The sequence below is a fragment of the Phacochoerus africanus genome, chromosome 3, assembly GCF_016906955.1.
Source record: "Phacochoerus africanus isolate WHEZ1 chromosome 3, ROS_Pafr_v1, whole genome shotgun sequence".
Lineage (NCBI taxonomy): Eukaryota > Metazoa > Chordata > Mammalia > Artiodactyla > Suidae > Phacochoerus > Phacochoerus africanus.
Genome location: NC_062546.1, coordinates 12,504,293 through 12,526,765, shown reverse-complemented (window position 1 = coordinate 12,526,765; position 22,473 = coordinate 12,504,293). Strand labels below are relative to the sequence as shown.

Sequence of the window (22,473 nt, the reverse complement as noted above, 5' to 3'; positions counted from 1 at the left end):
GTTGCAAATACTATTCTATTCTACGGATATATCACATTTCATTTATCTATTCACTATCAAGGGGCTAGAATGCATCTGCCCTTTTCACCTTTTTTATTATGGTAAAACCTATGTAATATAAAATTTGTCACTTTAAGCATACAATTCAATGGCATTGTAGTGTTGTACTGCCATCATCGCTATTTCCAAATTTTTCATCACTCAAAACACTCTGTTATTGTTATTGAAAAATAATTCCCCCTTGTCCTCTCCCTCCCAACCCCTAGTAATCTCTTCTCTATTTTCTGTCTCTATGAAATTACATATTTGATATATTTCATATAAGCTGAATCATACCATGTTTGTCCTTTTGCATCCAGATTCTCTCATTTAGCATATTTTCAAGATTTGTTTACATCGTAGCATGTATCAGTACTTCATTCTTTTTTATAAAATAATATTCCATTGTATGACACCACATTTTAATACATTCATCAGTTGATGGACATTTAGGTTGTTTCAATTCAGCTATTGTGAATAGTGCTACTAAGAACATTCTTGTACATAATTCCGTGTACCTTGTTTTTAGTTCTTTTGAGTATATGCCTTGGAGTAGAAGTGGTTGGGTTATATGCAATTGGATATTTTCTGCTTCGGGGACTGTGCTGGGTGTGGTGGGACAATGGTTCCCAGGCTCTGGGATTTTTCAAGGCCATTAAAAATTCTTTAAGATAAAACGAATGACTTGGAGCCTTACAAAAGATGGTCTCTTTTTTACATTGCCAAGTAAAGACTTTGAAGATAAAAGGAAATTTAAGATGTATTTTCATCATTACTTCACAAAGAATATTTTAACCACCACCACCCTCTCAAAAAAGGGAAAGAGATGTACATATTAGAATAAACAGCAGTTGTTTAAGTTCATAAAAATTTCACTACATTGTTGTTATCCCCAAAGTACCATGAATTGGTGAAAAAAAGAAAAAAAAAAAAAACAAAGAAAATCCTGCACATTGTCTAGCCAGGCTGTGTGTGTTTGGCGGGGGGGGGATGTTGGGTACCCCAGCTCTAGAAAAAAAGTGTTTGTTGCCCTAAAAATCTTCAGGCTCCAAAAAAAAAAACCCAGGATAATTACTTTAATCGAGGCACAAGCAACAAGAGAATCCAGAGACAGAAATTAGTTTTGACTGCGGGAAAACCAGGTGGGGAGCAGAGATCTGAGCGGGCGGAGATGAATTCTATGCACCCATAAGTCTGGGAGATAATTTTTACCAGACCAGAGAAAATCCGCAATTCCTAGAGTCTTGGTACCTTTAGGAGCAGAGATTCTATTGCCAAATAATCTCTTCCAGTTGGGGCATTCATGAAAACAGTGGGAGGGTTTTGGTCTTGTCTCTTCTGAGAACCATCACCTCTGATAGGATCCAGCTTGGAAATTAGCCTTAAAGTGCCTGCCACCCAGGGAAGGTTTGAGAGGGAAGCAGCAGCACTTGCCTGACTCCAGGAGGGTCAGGAGCCATGTGGGGTCCTGGCACCATCAAGAAGAAATAAAAGGTACCTGGGGCAGCAGACTTCAGAGGGCTGGGCTCCAAAAGACCCTGAGGCCCCCCACCCCCCCTTCCTAAAACCCTCTGGAGAATTCGGGGGATGGGGCATTCAGGGACGTTATAGCTGAATTCATGGGGAGGAATCATTGTTAACTCTCCAGGCTTACAATGCATGGCTGGGAGCACAGAAATGAGAAAAGGTCACAAAAGAGAAGGTCACAGATGAGAGACAGAGGTCGTAGGGAGTATAGGACAAAAGCATCAGTGTATCAGAATCAAACTTGGCTGATATTCACACAAGAGAGGCAATGAAAATTAAGTCCTCAGACTGTAAATGGGCTCATGGAAAACTGCAGTGAGGGAGATTTTTTTTTTTTTCCCTGATTAGCTCTGGGGGATAAAATCAGCCAGTACCAAACTCACCCATGACAGAGCTATCACATGTTCTTTTGGTGCCAAGGTAGCACCAGAATGACTCTCAGGCAAGATGAGGAAGCCAAAGCCTTTTCCCTCCTTAACTTCAGGGGGCTGTGGAATAGGATCAGGTGGTGGGTCTATAGCAACTGCCTGAGCATTGGCGCCCTCTGATGGACAATAGATAAATTGCATTAAGGTTGACGATGGAGGTGGGGTGAAGAGTCTTCTCTCCCTTTCATGAAAAGGAAAATACTGCGTTTTGGATAGGCTGGCATTGCTTAAGGTGAATGTCCATTTGAAGGTGTAATCTTGAAATTGGGGCGTCTATAACAACCTTCTCCTTATGAAACCACTTTTCCCTGTGTTCCCTGGCTTGGTAAATGCCTAACTGGTTTCCCAAACAAGAAACCTGGGGTTGGTCCTAGACTCTCTACTCTCCCCCATCCTCACGTTCAAATAGTTCCTGAGACCTCATCATTTAACCATCTCCATTTGTCTTGAAGCTGCCTGCATTTACCAACCCCTATCGACGAGAAAACAGAGGAAGTTTTCCTGTTTTGAATATTCCCTCTTAGACTCTTTCCCTCTGTCATCAAATTATTTTTGATTAAATAACTGTTCTGGTTATTGCACTGCAGAACAAATCACCTCCAGACTCAGTGGCTAGGAGTTCCTGTTGTGGCTCAGCAAATTAAGAATCTGACTAATATCCATGAGGATGAGGGTTCCATCCCTGACCTCGCTCAGTGGGTTGGGGATCTGGCATTGCCATGAGCTGTGGTGCAAGTCGTAGATGAAGCTCAGATCCCATGGTGCTGTGGCTGTGGTGTAGGCTGGAAGCAGTAGCTCTGATTCAACCCCTAGCCTGGGAATTTCCATATGCCACAGGTGCAGCCCTAAAAAAGCAAAAGATAAATAAAACAACTCAGTGGCTTAAAACAGCCAACATTCAGCAACGCTCATGATTTCTGTGGGTCAGGAATTCAGTAAGGGTATGGTTTGGCAGTTCTGGCTGGAAATTTCTTCTGTGATTGCAGCCTGATGGTGACTAGACCTGGGACAGTAGGAGCCTGAGCAGCTGGGAGGGTGGGGGGCCCAGCATCTCTCTCTCTCCACCTGGACTCTCCAGATGGGGTGCTTGGGCTTCTTCACAGCATGGTGGACCGAGGGCAGTGTGCCTGGTTACATGGCAACTCAGGGCTCAAGCACAAGTGTTTCCATGAGCAAAGTGAAAACGGAACCGCTATTTATGATCTAGCCTCAAAGATACATAGCATCACTTCTGTTCTACTCTATTAGTTGATGTGGTATCAAAAGCCCACCAGGTGTGTCAAGGGTTGGGGAACCTGACCTCACCTCTCAATGCAAGGAGTGTCAAAGAATGTGTGGACTTGTTTTAAACCTGCCACAACAACTCATTCTTGGTGAAAAATTAAAATATGACACAAATAAGGCTTCCACCACCTCCCCCCCGCCTTAATTTCTGTGTTGTCTATTTCTCCACATTAGAAATCAAGCGAAATGAGGGCAAGGACTTGGGCGTTCTATTCACTGCAGTGGCCCCAGTGCCTAGAACAGGGTGCGAGAACTACAGGGTGATGGAACAGAAGAAAATATCTGTAGAGAGGATGAGCTCAGCTCTCGGAGCCTCGCAGCCTGGATTCAAATCCCAGCGCTCATGTGAAACTGTGTGTAACTTTGGATGAGAAACCTCATAAAGCCTTAGTTTTCTCTTCTGTAAGAAGGAGGTACTGTTACTATACACCTCCTGGGGTAGTTTTGAGTTAATTTAAGCAAAGCGCTTAGAACAGCCTGTAACTTGTGGGAAGTATCATGTGTATTAGCCACTATCAGCCCTGGTCAGTATCCAGTTCCGACAACAGCAGCATCCCTTCCAGAATCTTCTTTTAGTATAATTTCTGCTCCCGTATTATCCCTCATCTCCCACTTATTTTCTGACCCTGTTTCTCTAGTCTTCTGATTAGGGTCATAAAAGACCCCTCCTCATTCTGGTAAAGACCCTTTTCTGCTTAAGGGAGCAAGAGTGAGTGTATTGATTAGGTTTGGTTGCACACATCAGAAAAACACCAAATGAGTGAGTTAAACAAGCTAGACAATTTTCTCTTTGTGAAGAAACTACAGAGGTCAGCAGTCCCGGGCTTTAGAGACCCAGCATCTTGATGCTGTCTTGGTGTTCCCACTCCATTTAACACATGGCTTCATGGTCTAAACTAGCCGCTCAAGCTCCAGCCACTGCATCTACATTCTGACCAGGATGGAAGAAGAGAGGCTGAAGGAGCCCATTTCTCTTCCTTTTAAGGAGGCTCCTAGAAGTCTCACCTAATACCTTTGTTTATCTCTCATGGCTAGAACTTAATCGCAAGACTACACTTAGGTACGAGAAAGGCAGGGGTGGATGGTCTTTAGCTGAGCAGTTAGGTATCCAACTAAAAACAGAGAGGAAGGAAAGAATGACCATTGGGTAGCCTACTCGAAATCTCTACCTTGGTCTTGCTGTGTCCAACCAAGAGCCTTACAAGGAAGAGCGGGGTCAGCCCGTGGCCACAGAAGATCAAGGGATCCTGACACTATCTAGCACATTGATCCACTGGTTCTCTTCTCAATTTTCTCTAATTGCCTTTTCTAAATTCTTTTTTCCATTCCTGTTTTTCTTGAATGCCCACTGTTAGTCCCTTGATTCCAAGTCCCTCATCTTTCTGCTCTATTTTCTTCTCTCTCTCTCTCTCTCTTTTTTTTTTTTTTTTTTTTTTTTGCTTTTTAGGGCCACACTCACGGCATATGGAAGTTTCCAGTCTAGGGGCCCAGTCAGAGCTACAGCTGCCGACCTACGCCACAGCCACAGCAACTGGGGATCCGAGCCATGTCTTCGACCTACACCACAGCTCACAGCAATGCTGGCTCTCCAACCCACTGAGCGAGGCCAGGGATTGAATTCACATCCTCGTGGATACTAGTCAGATTCACTTCTGCTCTGCCACGACTCCTTTCTGCTCTATTTCTATGCAAGAGGTCCAACCCCATCTAGCCTCCACGCCTTCTGCCTGCAGCCCCTTTTACCTGGAAGGGCCGTCTTTGTCCCTCTGGCTTATCTAAAGCTTGCCTGTGGGGAACACGTGCCATGCCTTTGACCACTCTGTCTGAGTTTGGGGGATTTCCCACCTAAAGAGTAGAAAGCAGAGGAGTTCCTATTGTGGTTCAGAGGGTTACAAACCCGACTAGTATCCATGAGGATTGGGGTTCAATCCCCGGCCTCGCTCAGTGGGTTAAGGATCTGGCATTACTACGAGCTGTGGTGTAAGTCGCAGACACGACTTGGATCCCATGTTGCTGTGGCTGTGGCACGGGCCAGCAGCTGCAGCTCCAAGCCAACCCCTTCCACATGTCGCAGGTATGGCCCTAAAAAGCCAAAAAAAAAAAAAGCCAAAAAAAAGTAGAAAGCAGAGCCAGATCTGATGTCTAGCCTCCCTTGCAGCAAGGGGCTGGCAGATGGCCAGCTACCCCTGCACAGGTCCTCAACTTGGAGGTGAATGACTCGAGGAAGCCCCACCTAAAACGCCTCTGGTAAGAGTAGCAGAGAAGCCTGCAGTTTGCAGAAGTGGGAGTCCTGAAAATGGCATCCCATACCCAGCCTTGGCCATGTGGCCTATACCCCAGGGTGGAGGCAGTAGGGTCAGGTCGTTCCGGGGTAGCCCAGCAGTGAAATGCAGACTTTGCATCTGGCTGCAGAACCTCCAAACCTGGTTTTCTGGCCCTTCCAGGTTTCTATCCGCTTCTTGGTATATATATATATATATATATATATTTTTTTGTCTTTTTTTGCTATTTCTTGGGCCGCTCCCGAGGCATATGGAGGTTCCCAGGCTAGGGGTCCAATCGGAGCTGTAGCCACCGGCCTACACCAGAGCCACAGCAACGCGGGATCCGAGCCGCGTCTGCAACCTACACCACAGCTCACGGCAACGCCGGATCGTTAACCCACTGAGCAAGGGCAGGGACCGAACCCGCAACCTCATGGTTCCTAGTCGGGTTCGTTAACCACTGCGCCACGACGGGAACTCCCGCTTCTTGGTATATTTTAATGATACCCTTTTTGCTTATATTATCTAGAGAGAATGCTGTTGTTCGCCATTCAGAACTTTGTCTGATATACTGGGTATTATGTCTGGGTATTAGTTTCCTCTGGCTGCTGTAACAAATTGCCACAAACCTAGTGGGTTAAAGTACCACAAACTGATTATAGTTCTGGAGTCCAGAAGTCTGAAATGGGTCTCAGTGGGTCAACTTCAAGGTGCCAGCAGGGCTGTGGTCCTTTCTGGAGGTTCTAAGGGAGAATCTATTTTCTTCCCTATTCCAAATTCTGGAGGCAGCCCACATCCCTTGGCTTGTGGTCCTCGCCCATCTCCAAAGCCAGCAGGGGCAGCACTCTGCCTCTGCTTCTATTATCACATCTCCCTTCTCTGGTGCTGATGCTTCCATCTCCCACTTTCACTTTTAAGGACCCCTTGTTATTTGATTCAACCCACACAGATGATCCAGAATACTCTTCCCATCTCAAGATCCTTATTTTAACACCCTCTGCAAAGACCCTTTGGCCATGTAAGGTAACATTTCCAGGGGCCAGAGATCAGCCCGTTGGGGGAGGGGTATCTTTGAAGGGCTACCAGCCTGTCTATCACAGTTGGGTTCCCCAGGAGCTCAGTCTGAGATAAGGCTTCGGATGCACGTGGTTCATTTGAGAAGCACCAGTAGGACAGAGGGGAAGGGAGACACGGGAGGGAAGGCTGCCATGACAGGGTGTGTGGCCAGAGCTGTCTGTTCATCACTGGGTGGCTTTCCCCAGGGTGTCAACACTGTCACTTCTGGTCTGCCCTAGGCTCAGCCACACATCAGTGTCCAGGGAGAGCACTCAGGCCAAGAGCCTGGCATATTTAAAAACAAAAAATACTGGGAGTTCCCGTTGTGGCTCTGTAGTAAACCTGACTAATATATAAGGACACAGATGCGGTCCCTGGCCCTGCTCAGTGGGTTAAGGACCCACCGTTGCCATGAGTTGCAGTATAGATTGCAGACGTGGTTTGGATCCCATGTTGCTGTGGCTGTGGTGTAGGCTGGCTGCTGCAGCTCCAATGTGACCCCTAGCCTGGGAACTTCCATATCCCGCAAGTGCAACCTTAAAACAAAAAACAAAACAAAACAACAACAAAAAACCCCAGCATGTTGCAGTTGCTGTCAATGTCCCAGCTATGTGCCCTGGGCACTCACCTCTCCTGGCTGCAGGAGGCTGCTTCCCATAAGGGGCTCAGCCAGCCAGGGTGCAGAACATAGTGTCAATGCTGATACCCCTAGAAGCAGCCCTTAGGCGATGACAGGTGGGAACTGGGTGAACGGATGCCGGCTGACTCCCCGCTCCCTTGGCTGGGATAAGGCTGAGGCTCACCTACCCTGGCTCGGGGATTCTCCACTGGGATGGAGCCCCAGACACCCTCAGTGGCAACTGGCCTGATTATCACCCTGTCTGGCTGCATCCCCATCCCCTGCTGCTGTGTCCTGGGATCACCCCAAACACACTCAGATCCTTGTCTTGGGGTCCTCTCCTCAGGGAGCCCAAACCAAGATCCAGGGAACAACAACAAACAAACAACACAAACCCCACACCTGTGGTGTCTCACATATTTCCACCAGATGGATGGGTGAACACTCTTTAGTGCAGCTGGACACGTGGACACAAACAGAATACAATTGCCATATACATCACCTCCTGGGGAGAGAATCTCAAAAGTCTCCATTTCAGGCTTTTTCCAAAAGATGAGGCCCCAACTAAATGGTGCTTCTGCCTCAGGCCCCCTCCCCAGCCCTGCTGACAGGCACCAAGGAGGCCGCCTTTGAGTTTTGCCTTAAAGTAAACATGGAAAATAAACGTTGCTTCCAGGGGAGCTGTGATACACAGAGGCACTGTGGGAGCAGGGGGCGGGTCACCCAGCACAGCTGGGCTTATAAAGAGGCTGTGTGTGCTGGGAAGAAACCAGACTGGCAGCTGGGAAGGCCGACTTGCAGGCCCGGCCACAGGGGCCTTAAATAACTAGTGCTTGTTACCAAGTTGAGACATTACTCAGAGGAAAGCAGGAGGCAAAGCAGACAGGGCTGGGGGCCAGCCTCATCCGATGGGTCGGTTGTAAGAGGTAGGGAACTGAAAATCAAATGTGTTTACTTCTATCTCATGTAAAAGTCAATGGACAATACCCCTGAACTGGCATGACACCCCAAAATTGGCATGACTCTCTAGAATACCAGGAGCCCAGGTGCCTTCTCTCTCATTGCTCTGTTGAGAAAAACTCCTCTTCCCAAGATTGCCTCATGGGTCCAATGTGGCTGCTGAGCAAAACAGGCCTGGGAGTAGGCTGGCTAGATAAAATGCAGCATATCTAGTTAAATTTAAATTTCAGGTAGACAGCGAATAATTTTAAAAATGTAACTGTGGGCATTTCCTTGTGGCCTAGCGGTTAAGGGTCTGGTGTTGTCACTGCTGCAGCTCGGGTCACTGCTGTGATGTGGGTCTGATCCCTGGCCCAGGAACTTCTGCCTGGGGCAGGTGCAGCCAAAATATACACATAAAACTATGTCCCAGTTGTTGCATGGGACCTATTTCTACTAAGAAAAGGATTTGTTTATCTGAAACTTGAATGTAACTGCTGCAACGAATTACCACCAGTTTAGTGGCTTGAAGCAACGCAGATTTATTCTCACATAGCTTTGGAGGTCAGAAGTGGATCAGCGGAAATGGATTTGCAGGGTGGTGTTCCTGGTGGAGGCACTAAGGGCACTTGTTTCTCTGTGTTTTCCAGCTTCTAGAGATGCTGTTCCTTGACTGTGGCGCCACCGTCCCTCCATCCTCCGCTTCCATCATCACATGTCCCTCTTATAAAGACTCATGACCATACTGAGCCAACAAGATAATCCAGTATGGTTTTCCCATCTCAAATCCCTTAACTTAATCACATCTGCAAAGTCCCTTTGGCCTCTCGCATAACACATTCACTGGGGTTAAGAGGTGGGTATCAGGGAAATGACAATTAAACAACAACAAAAAAAAGAGGTGGGTATCTTTAGGGACCATTATCACACCTCCTTGGATACACAGAAGCTGCCACCCCAAATAACTTGGTGATTACAAGATTAGGTTCTGAGAGTTCCCCTTGTGGCGCAGCGGAAACGAATCTGACTAGGAACCATGAGGTTGTGGGTTTGATCCCTGGCCTCGCTCAGTGGGTTAAGGATCTGGCATTTCGGTGGGCTGTGGTGTAGGTTGCAGACTCAGCTCGGATCTGGCGGCTGCTGTGGCTGTGATGTAGGCTGGTGGCTACAGCTCCAATTAGACCCCTAGCCTGGGAACCTCCATATGCCACGGGTGCTGCCCTATAAAGACAAAAAGAAAAAGAAAAAAAAACAAGATTAAGTTCTGTGGCCCCCAGTCCAGCCACGTTCCTTCCTTCCTTCCTTCATTCATCCCATAAATAGTTACTGAGCACCTCCTCTGTGCTCTGGGCATAGAGCCGGGAGCGAGACAGACAATGTCTCCACCACCTTCCCGGATGTTCACTCTACCTCTGTCAACTTTCATAGAAAAGGAATCTTCCTACACACATAATTTCTTTTGAAAAGATAATGACCTAATAATGATGAAACAAAAGGAAAGTGATATATAATTTGCAGACTTTATTTTAAAATATAAATGTCATGTGGCTGTGGTGTGGGCTGGCGGCTACAGCTCCGATTAGACCCCTAGCCTATATGGACTAGAATTTCCAGATGCACGGGGTGCAGCCCTAAAAAGACAACAACAACAACAACAACAACTACGCACGCGCGCGCGCACACGCACACACACACACACACACATATATATCAGGCACAATTAACTAAATATCTTAATTAAAAAGAAAGTTAATCAATTATATAAATTAATTATATTAAATATATGATTATAAGATTATAAATAAATTTTATATAAATACATAAAGTTAATTGATTTGTATATACATTAATTACATCTAAATAAAGCAGCCAGCTGCTGGAACCTAAAAGTCAAGTGCCCTGGATTATGAAGGCTACAGATACAGGGGTGCCATTGTGGCAATTCAAAGACCACGGTTGGCATAAATAATGCTGATATGGTTTTGAAATGGTGAACAGCACTCCGCAACATTCCAGACAAAACACAGTCTTCCCTTGAAGTACAATCACAGTTGCATTCCTGGAAAATTTGATATATATTGAAACTGTACCCAAAACGCTTTGTGTTTACATGTAAAACAGATGTAGGTTCTAGGTCCAGATCATTATCAATAGGTCTTTCAAGAGTTCCCATTGTGGTGCAGCAGGAACAAACCCAACTAGTATCCATGAGGATCCAGGTTCGATCTCTGGCCTCACTCAATGGGTTAAGGATCCAGCGTTGCCATGAGCAGTCGTAGATGTAGCTCAGATCCCACGTTGCTGTGGCTGTGGCTGTGGCTGGCAGCTGTAGCTCTGATTCGACCCCTAGCCTGGGAACTTCCATATGCCACAGGTGCGGCCTTATAAAGCAAAAAAGAAAAAAGTAAAAAAATTTAAAAAAAAAAAAAGGTTTTTCATGTCCAGGAATGTCTAGTCCAGCCACGTGGGACACGTGTAATACTTTGGTATCTGGGATTGCCCAGCTCTCTGCAGTCAAGCATTTCTGCTCCCCCGACCATGACAAAAAAAACACCCCCCCCACAAAATTTCAAAAATGTCCCTGGGTGTGATACTTCCTTCATGGGGACGCAGCGATGGAGAGGAACAGAGGTGCATAAGCCAAGCCCTTGAAGGCAACAAAAAGGAATCCGGGGTGGCCGCAGAGTCCTGACCTGAGGAAAGGGGGAGGGAGAGGCAGGCAGAGAAGTCAGCCACAGTGAGATACTCAGATTCAATTCCAAGGGTGATGGGGAGCCACCGGAGGGTGTCAGCAGGGGAATGACATGGCTGAACCTTATCATGGCAGGTGGCTCCAAACATCTGTTACTCAGTGGGCTGCACTGTTTCTTCTGAGTTTCACACATTCGTTCATTCACTCATTCGTTCAGCACATGAGGACTGAGGAACGTCTCAGGGATGTATGTACTGCTGTGTAACACGCTACCCCCAAATGTAGTGGCTTAAAATGACAATCAATTGTTGTTTCTGCTAACCTGTGGGTTGGCAGGTCAGTTCTTCCGCTGGTCTCACCAGCGTTACTTAAGCTGTGAAATTCAGCTGGTAGATTGGCTGGGACTGGGCTCGGCTGGGAGCACTGGGATAATGGGCTTTTCTCTCCATGTGCTATTTCTTCTAGTTGCTTCTGCACATCTAAAAGCCTCAAGATCCCTTGGTTCTGGGAGAGCTCACCCTTCTTTCCACCATAATCTATTGGTCAAGGCAAGTCATGGGGGGTGGAGAAATAGACTTCACTTCTCGACAGGAGGAGCTGCAAAGCTACACGACAGCAATGGAATTTATGGCCATCAAACCTATCCCTTGCTCTGGACCAGGCCCTGGGGATGCAGCCTGTCCCTCTGCAGCCCACACCCGAGGCAGAGGACAAAACAAATCAACAGTGAAAAAGGTCAGAATGTGCTGTAGGGAGAGAGGGGCTGCTTTAAACACAGTGATCAGGGAGGGTCTCCCTGAGATTCTTGAGCTGAGACCTGTGCATTGGAGTGTGTCTGTGTCACAAGTTTCCGAGATTCCAAGACACTGTCCTTGCAAAAGACACTGTTATTGCAGGAGCCCAACAGCATGGCAGCTCCCTTGGAGCAGGTGGGCCACATGAAAGGAAGGGCACGGGCAGACAGGACCAAGGGTGTGGTGCTATCAGTGGCAGTGGCGGGGAGTGGAGGGTGCCCCTGGGGCCAGAATACCTGTCTCCTTACCCTCATTGGCAGGCTGTGTGACACTGGCTATCTCTGTTTCTTCCCTTTCTGATGCCCCCAAATGCCCCCCTGCCTCACACACTGCACTGGGAGGAACCACAGCTTTATGAAAATAGATGGACACACTCCACGGGGAGGTGCAGTCAGAGTGGTTTTTCCCAGCAGCACCATGCACAGATGTGGCACCAGAAGCACAGACGTTCACTGGACTGGATAGCAGGACTCAGCTCTACTCCAGTGATGGGAGGGTTGAATGGAAGACAAGTGGTTGTCTTGCCATGGGGGTGGCGAAATCCTGTTTTGGGAGAGTGTGCATGAATACATCTCTCTCTCTCTCTCTCTCTCCACCCCTTCCTTTGTGCTCTCCCTCTCCCAGGCTGTTTTCTTATCTTTCTCACCTCCTTCCCTTCACCTCCCTCCCACACCATCTCTTTTTCCATTCTATTCCTCAGCCCCCTCCTCCTAAGCTCCTCTTCTTCCTTCCTCTCCTCTCTTCTTCCCCCGCCCCGCGCTTCTCCTGAACCCTCCCCTTCTCCCGCCTCTCTCCCCATCTCCACCTCCCTTCCCCCGCCCCAATTTCTCCCCGACCTTGGAGCCTCCCCTCCTCACCATGTCACCTGCTCTTCCAACCCCCTAGCTTCCTCTTTCCTCCTCACCTCCTCTGACTCCCTTATTGCCTCTCTTCTTTACCTCCTCACGTTCCAACTTTTCCCCTGCCTTCCTCCACTATTAGCCCCACCGCCTCGCCCACCTGGGCCCGCCCCGCCCCCAGCCACAGGCCCCGCCCTCTAGGGGGTCACGGGGTCCACGGACGCAGCCGCGGCCCCGCCAGTCACGTAGTCACGTGATGCGCTCCAACATGGCGGCGCCGTGGGGCCGCGGCGTCGCTTCCTGACTGGGCGGTGCGGACGGACGCGGCTGGTGCCGTCCTGGACGCCGGGCCCGCTGCCTCGCTCGCCCGCCCGCCCGCTTGCGCCGCTCGCCCGCGGGGCTGCCAGCCCCCGCCGGGCCGGGGCCATGCAGGAGAGCCAGACCAAGAGCATGTTCGTGTCTCGGGCCCTGGAGAAGATTCTAGCCGACAAGGAGGTGAAGCGGCCCCAGCACTCTCAGCTGCGCAGGGCCTGCCAGGTGGCGCTCGGTGGGTGAGCCGCCCCGGCCCGGCCCCCGCGCCGGCCTCCCCACACCGGCCGTTACCCCACCCGGCCTTCTGGGCGTCACTTCCCCCTGACCCTGAATCCTACCTTCCTGGCCTCCTCATTATACCCCCAGGGGAAACTGATGCCCCGGTAGCTCGAGACTGGCCCAAGGTCACCTAGCAAGTTGGTGACAGCCAGGGCTGGGTCTCCAGCGTCCCAGCCCAGGGATTTTGCCACGACTTCTTGCCCTCCTGTTTCCTGTTCCTTCCCTCACCGCCCGCAGAAGCAGCAGCCCTTGCTCTAAGTTTTTTCTTTACCTGGGTTTTGCTGGTTCGAGTTCCCCCATGTGAGCAGAGCAGGTGGAAAGAGCTGCCCAACTAGTTTAGGGAAACCCCTGAGACCTGCTTTGAAAGTGCCCAAATGATGAATGTTTTCCTTTCATTTGAGGATCGCCCATAACTCCCTCCAGGAGGCAATGTAGAGGGTTATCCTGCACCTCCCAGGTATCGTGGTGTGCAAAGGATCTGCTCATTCCGGGCGGTCCGCTAAAATAGAGGGACTGTGAGGGCAGCAATATTTGTCTTTTATTCACCGCTGGATCCCCTGCACCCACAACAGTGCCTAGCACACAGTAGATGCTGATTGTATGGACCCACAGATTACGGAAAGAGGGAGAGAACTCTGATTCATAGCTTGTTGAAAACCTTGATGATTGATTCCAACATCAACATCTTTTAGTTTCAGTCATTCAGCATATATTTATCAAATGCCCACCTTGTGTAGCAAGATACAGTGGGGTCCTAGACAGACAAGGTATTTGGCCTTAAAAGAGCTTAGAGTTTAATCGGTGAGACTAAGTAAATTTAAAAATTATCAGACATTTTTGAATACTAAGTACTTTTGTAAAAGTAACTTTTAAGGAATTACTTTTGTAAAAGTAAAAGAAAAGAGCAAGATGTGATCAAGAGGCAGTCTGAGGATTGCTTTTCATAGGGTCTTCAAGAAAGTAATCCTTTCTGAGGAGGTGACATTTGGGCCAAGTACTGGAAGGCAGAAAGTGTCCACCATGTGGAATTTCAGAAAAAGAGAGTTCTAGGCAGTGAGAATCTATACCTTTGACAGGAATTGGCTTCACAGTAATTCACCACACCACTACTTGTGGTTTGGAATCTGTAAAAAGACCTGGTTTCCCTAACAGTTAATTAAGTCAATGGAAAGTCTAATTTTCTGTCACAGGGTTTGTGACATCACCCTTCTCCCTTCCTTCAGTGAAGGGTACTCTGGAGTTTTCTCTGGGGGCCTAGGAATGGGGTTGTGAACTTTGCACTTCTCTGGGAAGAAGTCCATAGCTTTCATCAGATTCTCAGAAGGGTCTGAGACTTCCTCAAGGATCAGGTACTGTTGAGACAAAGGTGGTTGTTGCTGAGATGATCTGGAAACAGATGCTAGTCCTGTGAAATTCAGGATCAGTGCGAGAAATTTTCTTTCATTTTTGCTTTATAAGGCCGCACCCATGGCGTATGGAAGTTCCCAGGCTAGGGGTCGAATTGGAGCTGCAGCTGCCAGCCTATACCACAGCCACAGCAATGCAGGATCCAATCTGCGTCTGGGACCTACACCACAGCTTATGGCAATGCCAAATCCTTAACCCACTGAGCGAGGCCAAGGATCAAACCTGCATTCTCATGATTACTAGTTACCACTGAGCCACAACAGGAACTCCTAGCTGGAGCAGTTCTCTGAGATTTAGATTGGTAAAGCTTTTTTACTGAGAAAAGCAAGGCTAACTGTTGGACATTGTTTTATCAGGAATGCAGGGTGAGCGCTACAAAGCAGTTTGTTAGTTACACAAAAGCCTGATACTTAAAACTCCACTTTGAAATCTTGCATTCTGTCTTCTCCGTATTACTTTAAGAGCATTGTTGTGGAAGTTTCAAAATATTTATTTGGCAGAAAAATTTCTACTCCCTCTTAGGAAAACTTAACATCAAATTTTCAACAAGTTGTATATCACAATTTTGGAACCTACTTATAAAATGGTCATATGGGTCATAAAGGGCCTTAACATTGAAAGTTTATTGGTTATTTTTGGATTCTTTATTCAGAGGCTCCTGTTTTTCTAACCCAAATTGTGGGATGAACATGCATTGTTTCAGTAGTGAAATGCAAGAAATAGCCTATATTGAAAACACAAATTCTACGTTGAAAATATTTTTCTTGCCAAATAATATAGACAATTTAAATAAAATATCCCATGTAATGTTATTTAAAAAAAAAAAAAGTGTATAAAGGAAGTAATTTGACCACAGGTTAATTGAATAGATTGTCGTGGTGGCTCATCCTCATCAAATTAATTAAGTATAAGGGAATCTGTGTGATGTGTTGCGTTAAATAGACCATCTTTTTTTTAAGAGAGTACTTATGTGGCATTGCTGTTACATCAGAATGACTGCTTTGACTTATAAACAGAAGAAAACATATACCACAGCGTCTGGTGATCTTTCACTCTGCATCTCAAGGCCGAGTTTTGTGTTTGGTGAAAGTAACTGAAACAAGCCTGTATGCCATGTGGCTGGTATTTTAGAGCTTGCTCTGTGTAGATATCATTTTGATAAGAGGAACGGTAAAATGACCGCTTAGAGTTGAAATGCTTGAGTGATAGGAGCACTTGTGGAAACAGCTTCCGTAACCCTCCACCAGTTGTAGTATATTAGGGGGAGAGGATCAGGAATGCAGGGGCCCAATAGTACAGCGGTTAGAAGTGTGTTCTCTGGGCTCGAGACTGCCTGGAATCCCTTGCCTTCTTCTTGCTGTCTTTGTGATCTTGGACAGATCTTATACCTTCTTGATAAGGTTATTCTAAGGGCAAAGTTAGTTGACATGTGCAAAAAACTTCACATGTGATAGGTGCTATAAAGACTTGCTCTCTTGTTTATTTTAAGCCGTGACAGTCCGCAGAAACTATAAGCACCCTGGCTTAATGTTCATAATTTATGTTGGTTCCTCATTCAGCAATGACTTAGTGCTCTGTTTGGTGTGTAGAAGCAATAAATAATGTAATTACTCGACCCAAAGGCTGTGTTTATTGGAATATTAACTTGCTAAGCTCTGTGAAGACAGAAGCTATCCCTTGTAAAAGCAGATGAGCCGAGTGAAACTGAATGCCAGATGCGTGGGCAGGGTCTGCCCAGTTAGAAGATCACGACCTTCTGGGCTTTACTGAGAAATCAGAAGAGCCTGTGAGAGTATTCTTCACCCAAGGATGTTGTCGCTCTTTACCTTGTTAGTGAAGTTTGGATAGAGAGTAATAATCTTGAACCTTTCAGCCCTCCAGTTGGGGTACATAATTACATATTTAAACATCCCTTTCATAACTGTCTTATTTAAGAGCCATCCTCTCCCATTGATCTCTTTAAATTATATTTCTGGTCTTAAACTCCATGAAGTTTGGAGACTTGACCAGGATAATCTGAGTGTTTTTAAATGGTATGGTCTGGAAATCTGGAAAACTTTAGCCGAATTGTTCTAACACTCATTCTCATATATATGATAAGAGATGTGGTATCTTATTTAATAACTCAGTACCCACAAAGTGCTAGGAAATGGCTGAGTGCTTTGTGATTGCTAGCTGTCATTAAACATACCTGGGTTTTTCATATAGCATTGAGTGACTTAAAAAAAAAATAGACTTTATTTTTTAGAGAAGTTTGGGTACACAACAAAATTGCAGGGGAGGTACGGAGAATTCCCACATACCCTCTGCCTCCACACATGCGTAGACTCTCCGTTACCAGCATCTCTCACAGAGTGTCACATTTATATAATGATGAACCTAACGTTGGTCCATCATTATCACCCAGCTGAGTGACTTTTTAAAATCCCATGTTATGTAACAACTACACTATATCAACCATGCACTAAGCATTCCTATGTTCCAGGCATGGTGCCATAATGCTTTACATGCAGTTTAGTTCTTCCTATTATTATCCTCATTGAGTCCTAGAGAAGTTGGCGAGTGTAACCCAGCCAATAAGCAAGGGAGCCAGGATGGGAACACTGGCTGCCTGGGGCAGAGCCCCCCATCTTAATGATTGCTACCATTATTTCTCCATATGAAAGTTCTTATACAATATTCAGTGGCGTCTTAATGATTATATCGCAGTGAAGTTTCTATGCAGTGATGTTTTGGTGAGGTTCCAGTAAGTAAAGAGACCATGTTTTTTGTAGCTGAACTTCGAGATGGAGTATCTGGAAGCCTCTAATCAAAAGATCACAGCTTTTTCTCTTGCAGCTTTTTACTGCATGTGTCTTTGGTTTGATTTAGGGACTAACAGGAAGAAAGAAATGGGAGTAGGGTGCTGGTTTCCCACAGCTTCATTTAAATTATTAAACCTCTCTGATTTATACCCTCTGGAGTTGTGACATGTAACTGGTGTCCATCTTTGGGTACAGCAGGCAAAGGGAAAACAAGGAACAGAGAGCAACTTGCCCACATCTGCACAGCCAGGTGGAAAACAGCTAGAACACATAGCTGACATATAAATCATAAAATCCACGTAGAGATTTGCTACTCTGTTTAATAAACAGGATTTAGAGACCTGGGAATCATTGGTCATCTTAGCCTGAGCTGTTTTGGTGGCATGATGAAGGTGAAAGCCAGACCGAAGTGGGCTGAGGCCTGAGTGGGAGATAAGGAAATGGATGGTGAACTCTACTCTTTCCCAAAGTTTGGCTGTGCTCTGAAGGGGAGGGGGGAGATGAGGATCATGAGAGTTTTTGGTTTTTTCTTTTTTTTTTTTTAAGAGTGGAAAAGATTCCAACCTCCCTGACAGAGCAGTTAAGGATCTGGCATGGTCACTGTGGTGGCTCAGGTTTGGCCCTTGGCCCAAGAACTTCTGCATGCCACGGGTGCAGCCAAAAAAAAAGAAAAAAGAAAAAGACTCGAACTTGTTGAACTGTCATTCGGAAGAAGTCTATTAGGGGAGTACTTTCATAAATTTTAGTTGTCTATTAATATGCAAAAACAGCATTCACCAGTCTCATGCCCATATAATATATAGTAAATTGCTTTTTTCTCCATATGATGTTGTTGTTCTCACTTTGATGTGCTCAGAATAACTCTTCTCACCATTAGGAAGACCCCAAGTGCAAAATTTTAAAAATATCCCTGAGTTGTCATAAGGCAAGGCTTTCAGTTAAAATACAGAATGAAACCCTTAATTAGCAAATTCTGGCATTTTGATTAGATGGTTTGTTTTATGAGTGCTGTAGATTATAAAAATTTTGAGAAATAATGGGATTCAGGACCCTGACATTGCTTTTTGTTGAAAAGCTTTATGATGATCTACAGGTGGAGGTCATCTGTCTAAAAGCAACACTAAAAATTGGATTTTGAATATTGAAAAGCATGTATTTATTGGTTTGGCAGAAAATTCATTGGGAGCTGCATTTGAAACTTTGCTTATTGATTAATTTTGTGATCCTAGATTATAATTTAGCTTCTTGGAGCCTGGATTTCCTGGGATGAGAAAGGTGATCAGACGTGTCATAGGATTGTTTTAAAGGTTACGTGAACTAATGCAAGAAAGTAAGTGACATGGTACCTGGCACCTAGCAATTGACCTACTAAAACTCAGAGGCATTGGTGACCGTGTTTAAAGGAGAAGGAACTGAATGCTTATTCTTCTCTGTCTTATTTTTGTGTTTATGGATGTCTTTGCTGGTCCCTGACTTTTCGACACCGGTGAGGCAAATGGTTGGAAGAATTTAGAGTTCTGTCCTATGCTTGTAAACCTTAGGAAAGCCTCTGTAAGCAGTGCTGGGAGAAACAGTAAGACCGTTCTTTATGGAAAAGAGCAAACTTGTGAAAACGTGTACTTAATCAGCGAGTACATGGAGTCTCCTGTATAAATAGCTCAGGACCATATTTAGTTCTTACCATTTTCACCAGGCTTAGGAGACCTGCCAGGAAAATAACTTGACTTTCTTTCTAGCCAGGTTATCTTAGAAAATCCTTAAATGTTTGCTAATTCATTCCTGGAGTCGTCCTGTAAGAAGCTTCTTTGGGTTTACTGTCTTGGTTGTAAATGAGTCTTTTAGCTTTTTTATTGGATATTTCGTTAGGTTTTATAGATTTGTGGGGAGAACAACCTTCTTGTGCTAGGATCTAAAATTCTTAAATTTTCTCTCAGTTCTTAGGCATGGTCAGTGCATACTTGTTCTCTCTACAGTCCTTTGTTCTGTTGACTAAACCAGGCTGACACTCATTCAGAAGATATTTATTTGGGTGTAATACCTGGTTTCATGATGTAAGGAAAACAGAGACCCTGTTCTCATGAAGTTTGCAGTTAATGGAGAAGAAGGGTGCTAGTCAAAGGATCATGTCCTCTGAGTCCTACTAACAACCTGACAAGTCCTATGAAGGAGAGACAGCTGTCCCACAAGGGGAGTGTACAAAGGGCTGAGGGAAAGCTTCCCTGAGTAAGTCTTGAGAACTGAATGATAAATAAGAATTAAATAGGTTAGGGTGAGAGGCATCTTGGTATCCTGAGGGAGAAACAGCATATGCAAAGGTCCCGTGGCAGAGAGAAATACAGTTATTACAGAAACTAAAAGATACCACTGCCTATGAATCTATAGTTACCTCAGAAATACTTTAAAGTTGTGGAGTTCCCGTCGTGGCGCAGTGGTTAGCAAATCCAACTAGGAACCATGACGTTGCGGGTTCGATCCCTGGCTTGGCTCAGTGGGTTAAGGATCTGGCGTTGCCGTGAGCTGTGGTGTAGGTCACAGATGTGGCTTGGATCTCACGTTGCTGTGGCTGTGGCGTAGGCTGGTGGCTACAGCTCCGATTAGACCCCTAGCCTGGGAACCTCCATATGCCTTGGGAAGTGGCCCTAGAAAAAGGCAAAAAGAAAAAAAAAGAAAAAAAAATATTTTAAAGTTTTAATAATAATAATCTAAAAAGAAAAAGAAACTAAAGGAGGTCACTGTGTGATTGGAGCATGGTAAACAAGGGGGACGTTGGTTGGAGAGTGTTTGGGAATAAAATGGGAGAGGTAGGCCAGGGCCTCACCATGCAAGACCTTGGAGGTGATGGTGAGGAGTTTGATTTTTAGACCAACAGCTATTAGATAACACCGCAGAGTTCTAAATAGGGAAGAAGGTGCAGGGATGGCCAGGCTTATATTTTGGAAAGGTCATTTGAGGCATTATGTTCAGAACATCTTCAGGGAAAACCAGAGAGATGGCCCAGGAACCATTGAGGAGGTAGTTATCGTCATCCAAGGGAGAAATGCAGGTGGTCTAGACTTAGAGTGGTGACAATGGAAGTAGAGCAAAGCGATTGTATTCCCCAGTTGTTTAGAAAGTTGAGCTAAGAAAACCTGGTGATGGGTTGGGTAAGAACATGAGAAAGTGGATCAGTAAGGCTAACTATTAAGTTTCTGACTCACCCAACTGGATGGCTGGTGGGGTAGTTCTTTAAGATGGAAGTGGGAAGACCATCTGGGGAGAGGTGGGTAGAAGAGGTTGATCTGAGTTGGGTCCTGGATGTGTTGAGTTTCACCTGCCTTGGAGCATCCCTTTGGACAGGTGGAGTAGGAAGTGGATGGATATGTGAGCCTGTGCTGGAAATCAAGATTTGGGAGTCATCCAAGCCCAGGTGGGAATTGAAGGTGCAGGTGAGGTCGTGAAGGCCTGCGGAGAGTACGCCCAGGAGGAGAGGCAGGGGAGCTGAGCCCGGGGATCCCCAGCCTGCCTGGCTGGACAGCGGAGGCTGAGTCTGCCAAGGAAATGGAGAAGAGATGGGGCAAGAAGCAGAGGGCAAAGAGAGTATGCTTAAGAAGCCAGAGGTAGAGACATTCTCAAGGAGTGAGATCAGTAAGGCCAGATGCTGCAGAGAGGTCAGGTCAGATGGAAACTGGAAAAACGCCCATCACATTTGGAGACTTGCGGGTCAGGGGTGACTTGAACTTTAGCTGTTTTGATGGTGCAGTGAAGGTGAAAACCAGACTGAAATGGGTTGGGGCATGGGTGGGAGGTGAGGCAGTAGACGCTGAGCACATACAGCTCTTTCCTGGGCTTGGGTTTGGTGGAGGTGGGAGGATGAGGGCAATGAGGATCGTGAGGGTTTTTTGGTTTTATTTTTTTCTTTGTTTAAAGGTATGAGAGGAGTTCCTGTTGTGGCTCAGTGGTTAACGAATCCGACTAGGAACCATGAGGTTTCGGGCTCGATCCCTGGCCTTGCTCAGTGGGTTAAGGATCTGGCGTTGCCATGAGTTGTGGTGTAGGTCTCAAACATGGCCTGGATCTTGTGTTGCTGTGGCTGTGGTGTAGGCCGGCAGTGACAGCTCCGATTCGACCCCTAGCCTGGGAACCTCCTTATTGCCACAGATGCGGCCCTAAAAAGACAAAAGACAAATAAATAAATAAGGTAAGAGAGACTTGAACTTGTTTAAATGTCACTGGGAAGGGAGCCAGTTGAGGGACTGGTTAAGTAATGCAAGAAAGAGAAAGGACAGTTGATTCACTCAACACGCATTGAGTGCCTGCTCTGCCTGGAAATTCCTGTATGCTAGGAGTTCAGCAGTGAGCAGACAGACCAAAGTCTCTGTTGTCACAGAGTTTATATTCGGTTGGGGCAGATGGGTAATAAGTGAACTGATACAAAGTGTGTCAAAGATGGTAAATACCATGATGGAAGTCTAGAAAAATCAGTGTGAGGTGAAAAAAATAGAGTAGGTAAGGCAATCCAGAATCACAAGGAGGGTGGCAGGGAAGGCCCCTCTGGAGAGGTGACATTTGAACTGTCATCTGAGGGAAGTGAGGGAGTGGGCCTTGTGGATATCTGGGGAAAGGCAGGCATTCCCAGCAGCTGAAGATCAAGTGCAAAGGCCCTGAAACAGGAACTGGCAACAAATAAGCTGGGGGCAGCGTGCTAGGAGGTGAGGTCAGAGGGATAGCAGGGGGCCAGATCTTCTAGAGCTTTGGAGGCCAAGGTCAAGATTAAGGATTTTACCCTGTGTGTGATGGGAAGCCAATGGAGTTTTGAGCAAAGGAGCAGATGTTATCAGATTTACATTATAACGGTTGTGGATAATCTATTTGAGCAGATGTCATCTAATTTACATTTTAAGGAAATCCTTCTGGCTGCTGAGTAGAGAAAGATGTGGGGTAGAAGGAATGATAAGGGCTGAGGCAGTGACACCAGTTAAGAAAGAGGCTGTCAGTCCAGGTGGGAGGTGGTGGGGGCCTGGCCTAGGGTAACAGCGTGGCCCAGCATGGTGAGAAGTGATCAGATTGCAGATGAGACGAGAGCATGGAGTTCCTGAGAAGGCAGGGAGGGATGGGAGCGTGCAGATGTAGAGAGGCTGGACGCTACCTTTTCCAGCAGGAAAGAGTGAGCGTGGGTCCAGAAAAAGGTCAGTTTGTCGATGGGCTAACCGG

General features: G+C 46.3%; 1 protein-coding gene and 1 pseudogene across 4 annotated transcripts in view; both read left to right on the top strand.

The window, feature by feature from the left end:
* The window catches only part of LOC125121847 (60S ribosomal protein L31-like), a 42,881-nt pseudogene extending 30,326 nt beyond the window's left edge, over positions 1-12,555 (top strand).
* Positions 12,556-12,724: 169 nt separating this feature from the next.
* Positions 12,725-22,473, top strand: part of ARFGEF2 (ADP ribosylation factor guanine nucleotide exchange factor 2) — a 100,435-nt gene continuing 90,686 nt past the window's right edge. For 3 of the 4 annotated variants that reach the window (XM_047770916.1, XM_047770917.1, XM_047770918.1), the window contains exon 1: positions 12,740-13,028. In XM_047770916.1, coding sequence (XP_047626872.1) covers positions 12,908-13,028 — 121 coding nt within the window. In that variant the 5' untranslated portion in view covers positions 12,740-12,907. Of the gene's footprint in view, positions 13,029-22,473 lie in introns of all 4 variants that reach the window. The other variant, XM_047770915.1, reaches the window with a different exon arrangement.